Source organism: Solea solea, chromosome 9 (genome assembly GCF_958295425.1).
Source record: "Solea solea chromosome 9, fSolSol10.1, whole genome shotgun sequence".
In the NCBI taxonomy this organism is placed as follows: domain Eukaryota; kingdom Metazoa; phylum Chordata; class Actinopteri; order Pleuronectiformes; family Soleidae; genus Solea; species Solea solea.
Window position 1 is genome coordinate 19,746,715 of NC_081142.1, and position 16,550 is coordinate 19,763,264.

Sequence of the window (16,550 nt, forward strand, 5' to 3'; positions counted from 1 at the left end):
ATCATGAATTCAGACCTGAAAAGAAATCTCAAATTCAGACCAAAAAAAACCCTCATAAATTCAGACCCAGGGGAAAAAAAAATCCTTACTTCAGACCTGAAAATAATGATGATCATAAATTCAGACCTGAAATAATATCTCAAATGCAGACCAATTCAGTCGCCTTTAATCTTAAAATTATTATTAAAATCTGATTGTGTTTTTTTTTAGTAGCAAATGCACCAGAGATTATTTCAAGTCACATTTTGTGCTGGTGGTGACGCAACAAGACGGACACACACGGAAAAAATCGGTTGTCAATTCTGTCAAAGAACAGGAGCAGCAACACAAGACGCCTTTGTTCTTCTGAACAGCACAATGGCACTGAACAGCACATTAACTCGTAACACAATAACCATTCCTTAACCAGCTCATCTTGAGAACATATTTAAAACGTATTTTTACATTTTTAAAAAGAGAGAGACATGAGAGAGAAATATTTCGCTGGTACAGCAGAATGATTTCATCTCACATTCACTTGACAAAAATGACTGGTATCTGTTCAGATCTCATCTCTCTGTGAAATAATCACAAGGTCTTTGTGAAGGTGATCGACGTGATAAACTGTAACACAACAACACGTTAAAAGACCGCGGTTTATTGATGTCCAATTCACAATAAAATAAATATAAAAGCAAATTGTAATGATAGTTTTTTCATCTCTCTGTAACACCTAATATTATTTTAAATACAGAAACCAGACATTTTCTTTAAAGAGATAAATATCTGAAAACTCAATCACAACTCCTTTTAACACAATCTCTGGGAATTCCTGGAATGGTGCACACTTGTATTACAGTAGATTTTTTTTTTTCCTTCTTTAGATGAACAATTATGCTCCTTTAATATTCTGCAATCTTCTGAAATTCTACTGGATTCATTCATCTTTGTGGTCTGTCCTCTTCCAGACCTCCACGGCGGTCGGTGGGCATCGTTCTGTTCTGTTGTGGCAGCGTCTCGGTTTGCCCAATTCGTCATAAAGTCGCCAAAATCTGGCAAAAATCTGCATCGTTGTTTTCCTGTAACTGTGAACCACTGACAGCCTTGTGCTCACGTCATCTTAATTAATACTAATATTGATGTGTTTCCTCTCTTTGTAAATGAGATGCTTCGCTTCAGGACCGTGTTGTGGCCGCTGAATCACCCTTGACAACTCTCACGGATCAATTAAAGCAAAAACACTGGAGCTCCGCTCGCACGCGTTGACACATTTTGTCTTTGTGTGTCTGTGTATGTGTTTGTAGACAAGTTTTGATTCAAACCTCGCTTTGTGAGGACATTTTGGGCTGGTCCTCACATCTTAAAAGGTTAGGCATTGAGTTGTGATAGTTAGGGTTAGGAAGAGGGGCCAGGGAATGGGCATTATTGTGTCTCTGAGTGTCCTTCAAAGACTGCTGTACGTGTGTGTGTGTGTGTGTGTGTGTGTGTGTGTGTACGTGTGTGTGTCTCAGGCCAACAAATGTCTCTGGGTACATGTCAACAGGTGAGGCAGGAAGTACGACGCCGTGCCATCGTCTGGTATGAGTTCCAGGAACTGTGCAGGGCTCGTCTCCGTGGCGACCACCACCAGCGTCTCTGTTGGCATGTAAACCATAAACAGGTTCCAGAATATCATTGCTGCTTACCATTATTATTATTTTGCATTTCCTCAAGTAAATGAGGAAAGTGATGCAACTTCAGATGACAACACATTTCAATTCAAAGACGTATTTATTACTTAGATTATTTGTGTTAATCTTATACTTATATATCTAATTATATACTAATAAATATATTAGACCACCACCCAAAGCCACAGCTGCCCTAAATTAACTGCATTGGTAATTATCAAAATCATGTTATTATGTTTCTGTAATGGTTAATACACCAGTTCTTTATCCAAAATGATGTTTTTAATGATAAAATACAATTATTATTGTAATCCATGAATTTTCAAATTTACTGTTTTGCAAAAAAAAAAAAAACACAGAAAAAATGGTTTTAGTGGTTGAATGCAACATTTCTGACTGAAACAACCTGTTTGTTCAGTAACACTGCCCCCTACAGGCTTGTACAAAAGTCAGTGTATTAACAACGGAAAATGTGCTAGAATTAAAGAATAATTTTACCATGTGTAATCAAAACCTCAACACAAGTGTTTATTGCCCTGATTGTAGTTTTTAGTGGTTAAAAAGCTCAATTGTCAGTCATTATAAATAATGTAAAGTCAAGCTGAAATAAAGGCGTCTGAATAGATTTGAGGGACTGGACTTTACCTTTGAGAGCAGCCAGTAGGATGCTGTTTTCTCCAGCAGCTCTTGTTCTGTCACAAAGCTCCGGGAGAAGCTTCTGCCACCACAGCCCCTGCAAAGAATAAGACACTGCAGTGAGACACGACGGAAACTTCCAGAGAAACTGCTCATGAACTTAAAAATGAACCAAACTGTGATACGCAATTAGAGCAGAGTAAGTTTAGACACCATGTTTTTGTCTTGTAAATGGTGATTGGCGTAGGCTATGATGGCCTGAGGGCATCTGTCCAGCAACTTCTCAATGCTGATGTCATACTGCCCCCTTCTGGTGGTGCAGAGGAGGTGCAGGCTGAAGCCCCATAAGGTTTCCTCTGACAAACGCTCCAGCAAAGGTTGGACGGAGCCAATGGACAAAGAAGGACCACACAGGAGAGACTGTAGGCACAGAGAGAGAGGAATATAAATGATTATCAAATTCAACTTTTTTCATCCCAAAAACACATCCCAACTCCATTTCACCAAATTCTGTTTGATCAATTCATATATTTTTATTTTTTAAGTTTTAAATCAGCTGACTGCCACTAAATTGTACTCAAGGTTAAATAATGGTTCAAACGAGGTTTATGTGTCATATTGATTGATATCCTTGGCCTGAGACTCTTATTACAAAACAACAACTAAAGACATTCATGTAAACTGAAGACAGTAACTACTACCTAAAAAAAAACTTATTTTTACACTTAGGAGTTATGTTTGTTCATCTATACAGTTGTATTGTTGTGATCTATGTGTTATTTATGTGAATATGCATTATGTTTAATGTTGATGATAGAGACTTTGTGAGGGAGCGTGAGTTACTTCATGGACAAAAGTACCTGTAGTTTGTATAGCTCCTCCTGGTGTTGGCAGCTGGTAGTGTGAGCTGGACAGAGAACAATGAGCCACGGGTAGAGAGCTCCATAATGGGAGCACGAGTTGATCTGGAGCACAAACAAAGGTGGATGAGGAGACCGATACCAATGAGAACTTATTTATGAACCAACGACCACAGCTATCTCTTTTCTTTTTTTTTTTTTTTTTTTAAATCAATGACTGCTAGTTGTACCAGACACATTTTACATTAACAGAATAACTATATATAATTAATAAAAATTCATCTAGAGAACAGTGACCATGTACACAGCATAACATACAGTGATTATGGCACTTTCCAGTTGCCGTCAAAAACAGAATTGGTTTGTTTTCGGGAGTTTCAAATGGAATGTCTCCTCAACTCGGATTTCCAAAGATTTCAAATCACAAACTGTGACATTTGAGTCCAAAAAACTCTCCCCTACATTTACTCTTAAATGCACTTCTGTCTTATTGTTTCCCCATTGAGACAGTTGTACACATAGAACTGTTACATTTTTATCCATGCACGTTACACTGTTTTTTCCCCGACTTTCCAAGTTTGGACCTCCAACGTAAATGGAACGGACCATAACACATTTGTTTTGGCAGGTAACCACATTTTTAACAGATGAAATAAAATAAAAAATAAACGTACCAGGTCGTCAGTGCTCTTCAGGGACCTGCGTCTCTGAGATGTGCGAGTAAAGCTGGAGCCTGACTCCGAGTTTGTGCCCACGAGTCGATCGATGTAAACAGAAGCCAGGCGGAACAAAAGCTCCTGGATGACAGTTTCTTGTGAAGAAGCCATGAGCATCGCCTCCCAGAAATCCACCTGCAAGCAGTTCTCACAGCCTAGCTCCTATACACACAGACACACAGACACACACACACACACATCATGTTTTTACTGACGCTCTCCTTTCAGAGCTTCTCTTGTGCAGCTGATTAAAATGAAAAAGAAAAAAAAAAATCAATGACATACACAAACACACACACCTTGAATATGTGATCAGCCTGTTCCAGCTGAACTTTGTTGTTCTCGTGAAGAGCCACCATGCCGGCCACCAGCAGGCCCGGCTGGGACTTTGCCAGCTGGCGAATCAGTGCTGTGGGATGCACGTGTGTGCGCGGGGCTCCGCCTCCACCGTGAAGCAGCAGCCGCGGCTCCTCAATGAAACCGTACACCAGCAGCATCTGAGGAAACAAAAACATGCAGTGTGTAGCTCTCTATTTACATGTTAATTTGGAGAAATGGTTAAAAAAAAAAAAGAGAAATAAATACAGTACATTTTCAAAGACTGTATTATATCACTGGCAAAAACAAAAAGTTATTATTTTTCTATGAAATATACATATAAATATATATACATACAAATATATACATATAAATATATATATAAATATATATAAGATGATTCAGTGCACAATGATCTATTTCAAATTAAATGCTGTTTAATGCAAACATGAGAAATATCACTGTTTCTAACTCACCTCAGCATGCCTCTCCATCAGCTGTGTGTACTGTGGCAGGTCTTTGAGACGCAGCATCATGGTTGCCATGGCGATGGTCAAAGGCACAGAAACGCCAGCCGTGTCCTCCAGGTATTGTAAGATTCTGAGCGTGCGGGCAGGACTGACGTTAATCATGGACGGGCTGGCACATACACTGAGGAGCTCCGACGGACTCGATCGGCTGAAAATGTCGATGACCTCATCCGCTGATTCCTGCAAGAGAGAAGTTTTTTGCCTTTTACTTTTAGCTCATTTTTTCTACAATCGTTACACTTTATGAGTTGCTAGCGTCTACATGACAATCATGTACCTGACTGAGCTTCTGCTCCGTTTCCTCTAACAGGTAATGCTTCAGGTAAAACAGGAAGCCAAGGCCATAGGAGTGAGGGCTGCTGGGAAGTGGGCGGTTCCTCACTATGACCTCTGTGACTGACAGACCAGACATCCTGTAGTACGGTAAAGCCAGGTGACAGACCTTCTGACTCGCCCTTAACAAAAAAAACATATTTATGAGAAGAAGGGGATGCAACGATGCATCGATTTATTACTTCAGTAATTGCCAACTATATTGGTAAATGATGAACAATTTGAGTCTTTTCTTCTTATAAATAAAACCAAGTTCATTGATTTAATCTTCTTACATGTGAATACTAGACTGAACATCTTCGGTTTGCGGGCAAAAAACAATATTTGAGGTTCAGGAAGAGACAAATAAACCTTTATTAATCAAATCATTTAATCATAATAATAATAATCAACTGATAAATCAATAATCATTAGTTGCAGACCTAATGAAAAGTGAAGAGAGGGATAAATAAGGTAAAACAAGGTGATTTAAAGTGATTTCATTTGGGTTATACATGAAAGTTAAAAATAAGTTTCTTTTAAGGGGTTTTATGGAACCTTACTTTATATTTAAGGGTAAAGCTTTAGTGTGTTTTAGTATAGGCCTGTGTGAAGGTGGATGTGCTGTGACTTTTTCCCTGCTCCTCAATTTTATAGATTTAAAAAGATTAGACTATTATTTGTAAAACAAAAAAAAAAAACGGCAAAGAAAGAAAAGGAAAGAAAACCTGCTTCATTTCGCTGTACACGTACCTGCTGAAACAGTCTCCCAGTTGTGCACAGTTCTGCCTGAGTGCCTCCTCCAGCTGCTGTCTGTGTGTCTGGACAGCTGTCTGACCCTCATCCTGTCGGTATGCGTCTTCCTGCAGAGACGACGTGCCGTCGTCGTTCTGTTGCTGACCTGGTGTTTGCAGTAAGGCTGCGCGGAGGAGGAGGTGCGCTTCACTGAGGAGGTGTTGAAGGCTTTGGGCCTGCGGGTTGGTTTCTGCATACTGTCGACTGTATTCCACCTGAAACATAGAGACACAGGAGATTCTTTGCCCCCATGGTCTTAACATCCATCCTGAGTGATACAATCACAGGTGGTAACATTTTTGAGCTGTGTCCTCAGCACAGATTAGAGCATAGTTCACTGCCTGTTTACAATTTTCAGTGACCACACATTGATTTACTTGTAGCCACCACTGCAAAAGTAAAATAGTAAAACACCCTGACATGAAATCATGGCTCAAATCAAACCAATTATGTACACATAACACACAGATGTCTTAAAGGAATACTACACCAATTTGCATTTAGCCTTGTATTACTAGAATAGGGGTAGTATTTTTGAAAAATTGTGCTTCCCAACCTCAGTTTTCCCTGAGTCAAAAAACATCTTCATTCTTTTTTTTGTGTTACATGCCCACCAGTGACACCTGGTCCAAGCCTTGGTCCGAGGCTTGAAACTGCAACACTAACGCCGCACTTTTTAGACCCACTCGTAGGGAGACGGGACCTCAATCCCAGAATGTAAACAGTGTCTGGCATCTTTGCTAACAGTTACTAACAGGAGCATTCTTATAGCCTCTTTATATACTGTACGTTTAAACATAGTAATGGAAAAAAGCAAGTGTTCTAAGGGTTAATTAGGATGGTGCCTTCTCCTTGCCCAGAGACAAACTGATTCTTAAATCACTTTAAATTCGACCAAGGTTCATCTTCATCAGTCATTGGATCACACTTTTATCTTCTTCAATATAGTACAAAAAAAATGTACGTGTTACCATCTCTTTATAAAGAGTGAGGGGTGAGACGGTGTCAACCACGTACAGGTTCCACCCATGTCCTGCCGTGCTGGTTTCTTTGGGAGAAGAGATCGTCCACCTCCTGCCTCTGAGAGAAGTCACAAGACAAATACAGTCATTCCAAAATCAGGAATTCATTACATCTTATGTGAGCCTGATTCCACAGAGGGAATGTTAGAATCAAACATGTTTAGACAGCGCAGGTTAGAGGTCAATGAGCTCAGCCTGTGTTTCTTTCCTGGTACAGAAAGCGTTTTTTAAAGTGTAAATGGCTGTGTTGTTACTGCACACGGAAAATACACATAGGGCACACAACATATACACACATGATTAATAAAGTACAACAGGTTTCCATAAACCAAGATGAAAAATGATTCATTCTGATGTCATTTGTCATGAGACTGCAGAACTACTGTGATGTCACCTAACGCAGTAGAGAAAGGAGAACCGTCCACCACCATGTTCACACTTATATGCCATAAGTACAGTACATAAAAGAAGGAAGTGAAACTGAAAAGCTAAGTCACTACTTTCTATCAAAGCAAGTTTACAGTCACATCATGCTCAATCTGAGCATCAGAACGAGGAGGGTTTAAGTGACTTTGAACATGGCGGGGTTCTTGGTGCCAGACTGACTGGTCTTACTATTTCAGAAACTGCTGATCTACTGGGATTTTCACATGTAAGCATATGTAGGGTTTGCAGAGGATGGTCCAAAATGAGAAAATGTCCAGTTGTTGTCTCCAGAGGAGAGTAACCACTTATAACCAAGGAGGACCATCTCTGAACAGCAGCAGATAACCTCACCAGGAGCCACTCTTGCCATTTTATTAGGTGTTTTGTTTAAATATTTAAAGACAAGTTTTTACAACTAAAAAAAAAACAAAAAAAAACATAAAAAATAAAAATATTTTAATAAACATGTGTGTATATGCAAGAAACCAGGAGCCAGTTTCTTAAAGCTGGGAGAACTCACTTGAGTAAAATTCAGCTCCTTTTCATTTCAGTTCAAACATGATTAGTTTGTGAGTCAAATCATACACACACACACACTGTGGGCAGTTAGAAATGTCAGGGTGGGCTCAGCACAGTTTTGGGACTAGAACGTGAAGTGTTGTCACTTTTAAAGTAAGCTGCAAAGTCAGAGAAAATGAATTCAAACAGAAAAACTTTTCAACTGCATAGACTTTATCAAAGTTGTACATACGATGGGTGCTTCATTTAGTTTGATGCAAACCCTTTGGCCCTTTAGCCTTTTCCTTTTGTTACTATGCAATGAAATGTTGCAGCATGTTTTGAGTGTACGTGATTCTAACAAAAATGTACTAAAGTGTCTCTAAAAATAGAGGAGTGCATTGTAGAATTAAACTGACCCTGAAATGTAAAACCTGAAATGTCTTCCCACAAAATTTGTCATGGAGCAAAACTCCCAGGATAATAACCACTATCAGATTGCAGCCGGCAATTTTGGTTCCAGTGGCAAATGCAAAAAAAAAAACAAATCAGCTTTTGTTCCGTGGCTTTTGTTCTCTGGCATCAAAATTTGAAACCTAATCCGGGGATTAGCCTTGTGATCTCATCTAATCTAATTTGAGCAATTCCTGTTGTTGCAGCTTGACCAAAAGAGACAACAGAGGCAGGAAGGGGTGGGGAGTGGGTTTGTCTTACAGGAAGGGGCGTGACAGGAGGCTCTCCAGAGCCGGTGTGGTGGCAGGGTCGATTCCCACCGCTAGGAAAATACCAGTCAGCATGGAGGGTTCTTTCAACTCGCTAAAATGCACAATAACATCACGCTCAGGTTTGTAAATGTTTATATGCCCACTCTCACACACGCACATAACCATTACCCAAACCCAATTCTAACCCTAAAACCAGGTCTTAACCCAGAAAAAGCACACAATATGTCCTCACAAAGATAGGTTTTATGTTTTTTGGACAAGTACAAACACACCACTAGTGCTGAAAAATCCCTCTGAAATGTTTTGGTACTCGCTGAGACATCTCTGATGATGATGACGCTGAGAGGTTTATCATCAATGCAAGACCACAGTCATATTTGTGTGTTCATGATTGAGTGTCGTTTTTGGGTGTGTGACTCACAGACTCCTGCGCTGTGTGCTGCGTTCGGCCTCCTCTCGTGGCTCGGTGTCGACCATAGACAGCAGGACAACATGGCGGCCGTAGACGCACACCGAGCGCAGGCCGATAAACAGCTGCATCCTGAGCGCACACACCTGCAGGCTGTTGGGTGGACAAGCCTTCAAATAACACACAGAAACAACATAGAAAACGTGATTATTTTAGAAATATGAAGACTACAAGCGTTATATGATACTACAACTATGGCAACTGCTTTAATAAGAGCAACTTCAGCTAAAACAGGCTCCAGAGGAGGTTTAAGAAGTAGTCAAGAGTGAGGCCTTTACCTTCATGGTGGTATCAATGTACGGGTCTTCAGTCCTGGCCGCTACTGCTGCACAGCGCACTGTGAAACACTGCAACGCATTCCTACCACAAACATGCAGAAATCAAAATACACCCAATATTTCACCCATGAATCTTCACACTAAAGAAAAAAAGGAGCAGGGATCATCAAAAAGCTCAAAAAGTAGACAGATCATATCAAACTGTAACCACTTATATACAAATTTGAATTAAGACAACTATCATCTGCTGTTAGGTATTAACATGATTTCTTGAGTTTTGTTGGAACATCTACACTTTAAAATGTTAAGAGAAAAAAGCAACTCAATTTTCATATCCATCTTCATTTAATAAATTCATTATTGATTCATCAAATCAGACGCTTTGGTGTCGGGATTGTTGAAGGACAGTTTAGGTTGTTTGTGTCCTCAACTCTCTCCTCATACAACATAACATCACTGTTGTCTTCTTGGTGGGCAAAGAGGGTATGGATGCAGGACGAGATGCACTCACAGCACCCTCTGCTGGACAACTATGTCATTACTTTTAATTACATTACATTACATTTTGACTCAAATTGGTTTTTAAGGTTCAAATTTGACCAAAGGTCCAAATTTTGCAGGTTTTCAGTATTTATTCTATGAAAAAAAAACAAAAAACAATATCAATTCAAACTGAATCGGAAAAATTAATCAAATTAGAACCTTGTGAGTTGGAACCGAATCAACTCAGGATATCAGTTGGTATAAACCCATTCCTGCTAAATACTATGTAATGTTTACAGGTTTCAATATCAGATCAGACTGCAGACGTACTTTGTTATGACATGCAGCAGGTGGTCGCTCAGCACCGCCTCCTGCACCCTCTCTGGATACTGATAGGCCGAGAGCAGCTCCACTCCACTTTTCAGACTGTACAGGTATCCGGCATTGGGGAGGGAGAAGAAACAGAACAAACATGCTGGTTCTTCCGTGGACACGGACTGGTTACCTGGAGAGGGAGTTACAGTCATAATATAAAACATATGATGGATAACTGCATGTGCATGTCGCACTCACTGGTGAAAAGTGGGTAAAGCTGCAGGGAGTGGAGCTGCGTGTCCTCCACACTGCAGCCTTGGAAGAACTCGGGAGTAAACCGCCTGCAGGAGGGGAAAGACACAGTTAAAATGTGACCTCAATAGGAGAAATATCTAAAGGCCAAACTCAAAAAAACCACACAGACCTGAAAAGAACATATGACAGCGTGTATTGTCCTTTGTCTTCCAGTCCCGTCTTTTCGATGCTGACAGAAATGTCACAGTTTCGAGCTTGATCACCAAGCAACTCCTGCTGCCTCGGTATGAGCAGAAGGTCAGCTTGGTCTTCTAGATAATCTGGTGCACAGACAAATACATACAGAGACACATACTACATATGATTATCTCAAAGGGTCCACCATGCCAAAAGGGGGATACAGCGACTCAGCGAAGAAAATCATGAAAATACACAAAGATCTTGAACATTATTTTCATTGTTCGCTCTAAGACCTAATTCCTATTTGTCAAAAGGAATCAAAGGGACGATGAGTATATCAGCATTAATAGTATTGTCAGTTATTACCATCTTTACTGGTGTCCGATGATTCGTCCAGAGATGTAGGCTCAGAAGATGCATCCAGTTTCAGTACGAGCACCTCCAGCTCTGCCTGCACGGCTAAGTACCCTCCACATAGCGCCACCTGGAGGGTGCACAAAAGGTGCTACTGTTCTGTCATGGGGGTTATATACTCTGACAGCTGTGACGCAGGCAACATCACAAAAAGAAATTAAGAAGAGGCGGAAATTACCTGTTTGGGTGTCATTTTTGGAATATGTAAAATTACTGAACGTTCAAAGTCCAGGATGGTGTGGTTCGAACTTGATTGGTGACCTTTGGGCAGAAAACAAGGTGAGATCATATCAGTCACAGGAGGAATCCTTTTCTGTCATTTTATTTTTAGAGGCCAAAAATGGAAAAAACTAAGGTAAGGTTCTAAACATTACAAACAGGTTAGTTAAAGAGTTATGCGTGACTTTGCTCAAGTTACCTTGACTCTGACTGGCGCTCTGCTGACTGTTGGACCAGGATCCATGAAGGTTCTGCTGTCATTTTCCACAGAAAGACAATCTTAATCTCACATCTTTAAACGGCAAAGGAAATACCATTTCCTTGTGTCTTAAAATAAAAAAGGTTCACGCTAAGATTCACAACTGGATCCCTACCAGGCTCTGCTGGTTCTGTCTCCTCAAAGTAAAGAGAATCAGAGTGTTCTCACAGCCGACCAGCAGGTCTCCTGTCACAGAGCAACACGCCACAGCAATGGGACGCTCCGACAGAGGGATCTCAATGATCTCCATCTGCGCTCCGCCCCGCACAGATGCGCCGCGCAGCAGGTGACCCAACAAGCGCACCCCAACGCGGGCTTTCTCTTCAGCCTTCATTTTGAAAAAATGCATGGAACAGAGAGGAATATAAACAGGTGCAGTAGACTGAAAATAAACTACAAAGCTACACAAACAGAGTATTCCCATACGGACATGTTTGTGATGTTTTCTTCATCATTTATTCATGTTGTTTGGGGATTTGGAAGGTCGCAACTCGTACAAAATAGTTTTTATTTGTGGAATAACAAAGCGTATGATATCAATTGCAGGGTGCCCTGATGACAATAACATGTCCTTTAAAGCTCTTATGGCTTTGCTTCAATTACCAAACATCAGTTCATGAAAATCATCTGTACAGTACATGTACGTGTTTTGTTTTATTTTTTTTTAAAAAAGGTCAAAACTTATTTAAAGTTTACTGGTTACATGGGTTCAGTCAAAAATGTATTGAAAAGCCAAACAAAACCCAGTTTAAATGTTGCAGTGGATATTTTGTTCTAATCCCTTGTTGACAGTGCATTAAAGTGATAAATATGATGCCCTTGTACCTGGTATCTCCAGTTAGTGTAGGCTCTCAGGTAGGTGGAGCTGTTCTTCTCCTCAATGGTCACCAGGTAGTCACCTGCGTGAGGAAGGAAGAGATAGTATGATAAGTGTATAAAACACTTTACTTACATAATAGTATACGAATACATGTGTGGATGAACACATTGTTTATACTACAAGTAAAAGGCAGAGAAGAAATGTACAGAAAGGAAGGTGGAGATTGTAAGTCTCACAGATGTTAATCGCGTTTGTTCATTTTGTTCTTTTTGTTTGGTTCTGTTTTTCTTGGTTGGAGTAGTTTTCTTTTTTCCTTTATTGTATTGTCCATTTATTTTATTTTTATTTAGTTTGCAATTGTTAATGGTGAAGAATGGGGGTAGGACTTGACAAGCATGGGCTTCTTGCTATCCCTTTTCGAACGAGTCAAATGGATACTATATTGAAATTGTCTTTTTATTATTATTATTATTATTATTATTATTTTTATCATCATCATTATTATTATTTATTTTTTCTGCATTAGTTTATTAATTTTCATCTATTTTTAATAATTTTAAATAAAGATATCAATCTATCAATCAATCAATCAATCAATCGATCAATCACTCAAATGTTGTTACCGATCTTGCTGTGCTGGATGCTCTTCACGGTGCCCATGGTGCCAAAGCGACAGATGAGTGGACAGCCTTCCTGCTCCAGATTATACGCATCCACCTATTTTCAGAACAACACACAAACACAGTGTTATGATGGTGAATGGTCTGTATTTATATTAAAACACTTATCTGGACTTGACATCTCCACTTAAATCCCTTTACACTATTAATAATAATGGAACATTTTGTTGATAAAGTGCTTGTAATGATTGTATTGTACTGGTATTGACTTCCAGAGGGAGGGGGCAGCTATAGAGGAACCTCTGTCACCCCATGTCCAGTGTGGTGTTGAGAGAAGGTTGGCATCAGATGAATGGAAGCTTAATGGGTGGGTGTGGTCGTGGAGCAGGTCAGTGAAGTAAGGCTTTGTGGCTCAGGTTAAACTGAATTCATTGCTGCATTAGGAGCAAGTGTAAGCTGTAGGTGAGAAGGCATGCAGCAAAGTTCTGGATGTTCTGGAGGACTTTGAAGGATGTGCCACAGATGATGTCATTGCAAATCAATTCTGAATGTGATGAAGGCATGGATGAGAGTTTGAGCAGCATGGGAAGGAAAGTGATGGGTGGAGAGGTTTTTTTGGTGATGTGGTTGATGTGGTGTTCAAATGAGAGGTTGCTGTCATTTCACTCCAGTGTCAGCTGGGATTGGCACCATATGCCCCTCAACCCTCAAAGAATAAGACTTCAAAAACTTTCACATCCATCCACACCCATTCAGACACAACCGTCACAGCCAGTGCGGCACGGTGTCTTGCCCGAGGGCTCTTCAGTGTGTGGAATTTATGGGATTTAACCTTCGAGAAAATGACTTCCTCCTGAACTTACCCATAACATCTTATGGTTGTCTTTCCTTTTTCCCTTTTTCAAATAAAATGATCAGTGCTGTAACTCATCAAATATTACCATTGTTGTATATATGTAGACAAATACCACACTCTGCTATTAATGAATTAGTTGTTTGGTCCTTAAATATTGAAAAATGTTGATCAGTGTTGCACAAACATAAAAATTATGACGTTCTCAGATGTCTATAAACTAAAATTATTCAATTTTTATGGTTTCTTTGTTAAATGGAGCAAAAAAAATCCATTATGCACATTTAAGAAGATGAGAAATCAGAGAATCTGAAAAACCCTCACAATAATCTGTACGTTGCGTCTTTATGCCTTTGTCTTTTAATGTTGATGTCAGCCTTCATAAATGCACAAGTCAAACCTACTTATATGGCTTGTGTTTAGTCTATGCATGCATTAAACAATGCATCGCATCTAGCAGACAAAAAATGTGATTGACGGTTGCTCCTGGGCGTTCTCAGACAGAAGATAGAAAGCAATCAATGGAATAAAACATGGCGGTAACCTTGCATCCTCCGGTAGCCACCACGAACAGGGCTCCTCCTCCACAACAGAACAATCCAGGCTCTTGCTCAACCTGAACCGCAAGAGAGACGGCAGAAAAAGAAGAACGCTGCAGAATGATCAACCAAACAATGACAACAAAAAAAAAAATATAGAAATAAGAACCAGGAAGGCTTAACTGACCTGCACTATCTGCTGTGAGGCAAACGGATGGCAGTTGTACACGTGCACCATGTTTGGTCTCCTTCTCGTTCACTTCAGCAGACGCAGGTGTAAATGTTCATTAGCCAGTTAATCTGGCGTCTTTAGCTACAAATGTGACAAATCCATGAACTCCTCCGTTTCATCCAGCAGGACAACTACCAAATCAAATGACAAAAAAAAAAGAAAATCAAATGACAAAAAAAGCATTTTATTGTGGTCCAGTGACGAAAATGAAAATACATTAGAAGAGAAGTGATATTTTATTATCGTGTTGGTGCTTGAGGGAGGATGCGCTCTCCATTGACACGAGATTTAGTTTAATTTTTTGTTTTTGATCTATGTACTGCATAGTAAAGTGGCTCAGTGGATTGATTTGTATATGTACTGTAAGTTCACAGAAAGTCAATATTTGTTTTAATTTTGGAAACACTGGAGAATCATCTTGTACATTCCAGACATTTTTCTTATAATATGTTTACATATCATGCTGTATGTGGCACTGACTTATTGATATTTTACATGTAAGAGACGTCCCAGTTCACGTAATGTGAAAAAAAAAGTATTTCACAAACTTTGATTGTGCAAAGGCAGTTTCCATCTCACAGAAGTTGTATTTACACCATAAATCAAGTTAGATCTTGTGTGTAGTTTTCAGGATAAATGTTTTGTTTCCATTTGGAATGTTTGTCTGTGTGTTGTATAATATTGTGATTTAATTCTGGTGATATATCAGGCATTCATTGTGTATGTGTGTGTATGCCTAATAATAATAACAACAAGACAAGATCTTGTTTGTATTTTCAGAGGCTTGACCTTTGCTGTTTTCCCCGTCTCCATGGCTACTAGGGCTGCAAATAACAACTATTTTTGTCATTGATTAATCTCTCGATTATTTCCTCGACTAACCGAGTACGTGTTTGGTTCATAAAGTGTCAGAAAATGTTGATCGGTGTTTACCAAACTCAAAAATGATGATGTTCTCAAATGTCTTGTTTTGTCAACACACCTAAATCATTCAGTTTTAATGATTTCTGTGTTGTATGGCACAAAGAAACCAGAAAATATGAATATTCAAGAAGCTGAAAAGCTTGTTTTAAAACCCTTTAAAACAACCGATCCATTGATTATAAAAATACTGTAGTTGCCAATTCATTTAGTAATCGATTCATCGAATTATCGTTGCAGTCCTAATGGCCTCACTATGATGTACTGGTAATTTTCATGAAACAATGAACATTTCTCTGCATCCTGTTAGTCAATAAATTGTTAAATATTCACCAAACTCAAGATTGAGAGACTTTAAAACCAAACTGTCAAAATGATGCACTAAATAAGCTCAGCACGTGTGCAGCAAAAGGACAACCAGTCAAAGTAATGTATATCTGTATAAACTGAATGCTATTTTCTGCATCTCTGCACTAAGCAGAGTTTCACTAATCGATATCACATGTCACACAGTCTTGTGAGCAGCAGCAGCAGCAGCAGCTCCGGCGGTTTGTTTCCCTTCAGCTCACATTGACATGGTTCATTTTCGCTTTACTCGCGCCCTAATAATCACTAGCGAAGCGTCAAAGTTGTCACACACACTGAAGGTTATAATATAAACGAAATAGCTTCTTTACCGTCGCTGTCTCTGCTCTTCCTCCTCCACTTTTCCGCTACTGCACTTTAATCGATTTCACGCCGCCACACAGGAAGTGCAAGACAACAACAGAGTGCCCGCCTCCTCTGGGTTCTGATTGGCTCGTGCCCCTGCTTGTTTTGAAAAGAAAATAAAGGGCGGATCTTCCTCTGTTGTGACATTTATGTTCTGTTTGAATTATGTGTTTTTTGTTTTTTTCTCGTTATTTTATCAAGGTTAATTTAAATTTCCAAAATTATTTGTATCCACTTAAATCTAAATGTGTGCCTTTAATTTCAAAGTTGAAGACAATGTCTTGTGTGAGCTTTATAGCCACAATCACAATAAATGTCCTGTTATTGAACAAAAAGCCTTTCGATTTGATTTATTTGACGTCACAAAAATATATAAACAGTATGGCACTGTAACTTTACATGCAGTTGCTGCAGTAACTTAGACTAACCACAAGGGGGCAGAAGCTGACAAGAGAGAGAAATGATCCTGTATTCGCGACAGCGTGAACATAACGT

General features: G+C 39.5%; 1 protein-coding gene across 3 annotated transcripts; it reads right to left on the minus strand.

The window, feature by feature from the left end:
• Nucleotides 1–617: 617 nt before the first annotated feature.
• hps3 (HPS3 biogenesis of lysosomal organelles complex 2 subunit 1) lies at nt 618–16,112 on the minus strand. 3 transcript variants are annotated; one of them, XM_058639286.1, is made up of 25 exons: nt 16,022–16,112; nt 14,379–14,554; nt 14,197–14,268; nt 12,803–12,896; nt 12,185–12,258; nt 11,475–11,687; nt 11,300–11,351; nt 11,060–11,142; nt 10,834–10,951; nt 10,457–10,607; nt 10,291–10,373; nt 10,048–10,222; nt 9,235–9,316; nt 8,909–9,066; nt 8,477–8,578; nt 6,788–6,896; nt 5,775–6,031; nt 4,987–5,164; nt 4,656–4,889; nt 4,161–4,358; nt 3,820–4,023; nt 3,146–3,250; nt 2,499–2,705; nt 2,295–2,382; nt 618–1,614 (listed from the first exon to the last, which is right to left on the minus strand). In XM_058639286.1, the coding sequence occupies exons 2-25, from the start codon at nt 14,427–14,429 to the stop codon at nt 1,487–1,489; spliced, it is 3,216 nt and encodes a 1,071-aa protein (XP_058495269.1). In that variant the 5' UTR covers nt 14,430–14,554; nt 16,022–16,112; the 3' UTR covers nt 618–1,486. The 3 variants fall into 3 exon arrangements, with proteins under 3 accessions (XP_058495269.1, XP_058495268.1, XP_058495270.1); XM_058639285.1 differs by having other exon boundaries at nt 11,300–11,354; XM_058639287.1 differs by lacking the exon at nt 8,477–8,578 and having other exon boundaries at nt 11,300–11,354.
• Nucleotides 16,113–16,550: the final 438 nt, after the last annotated feature.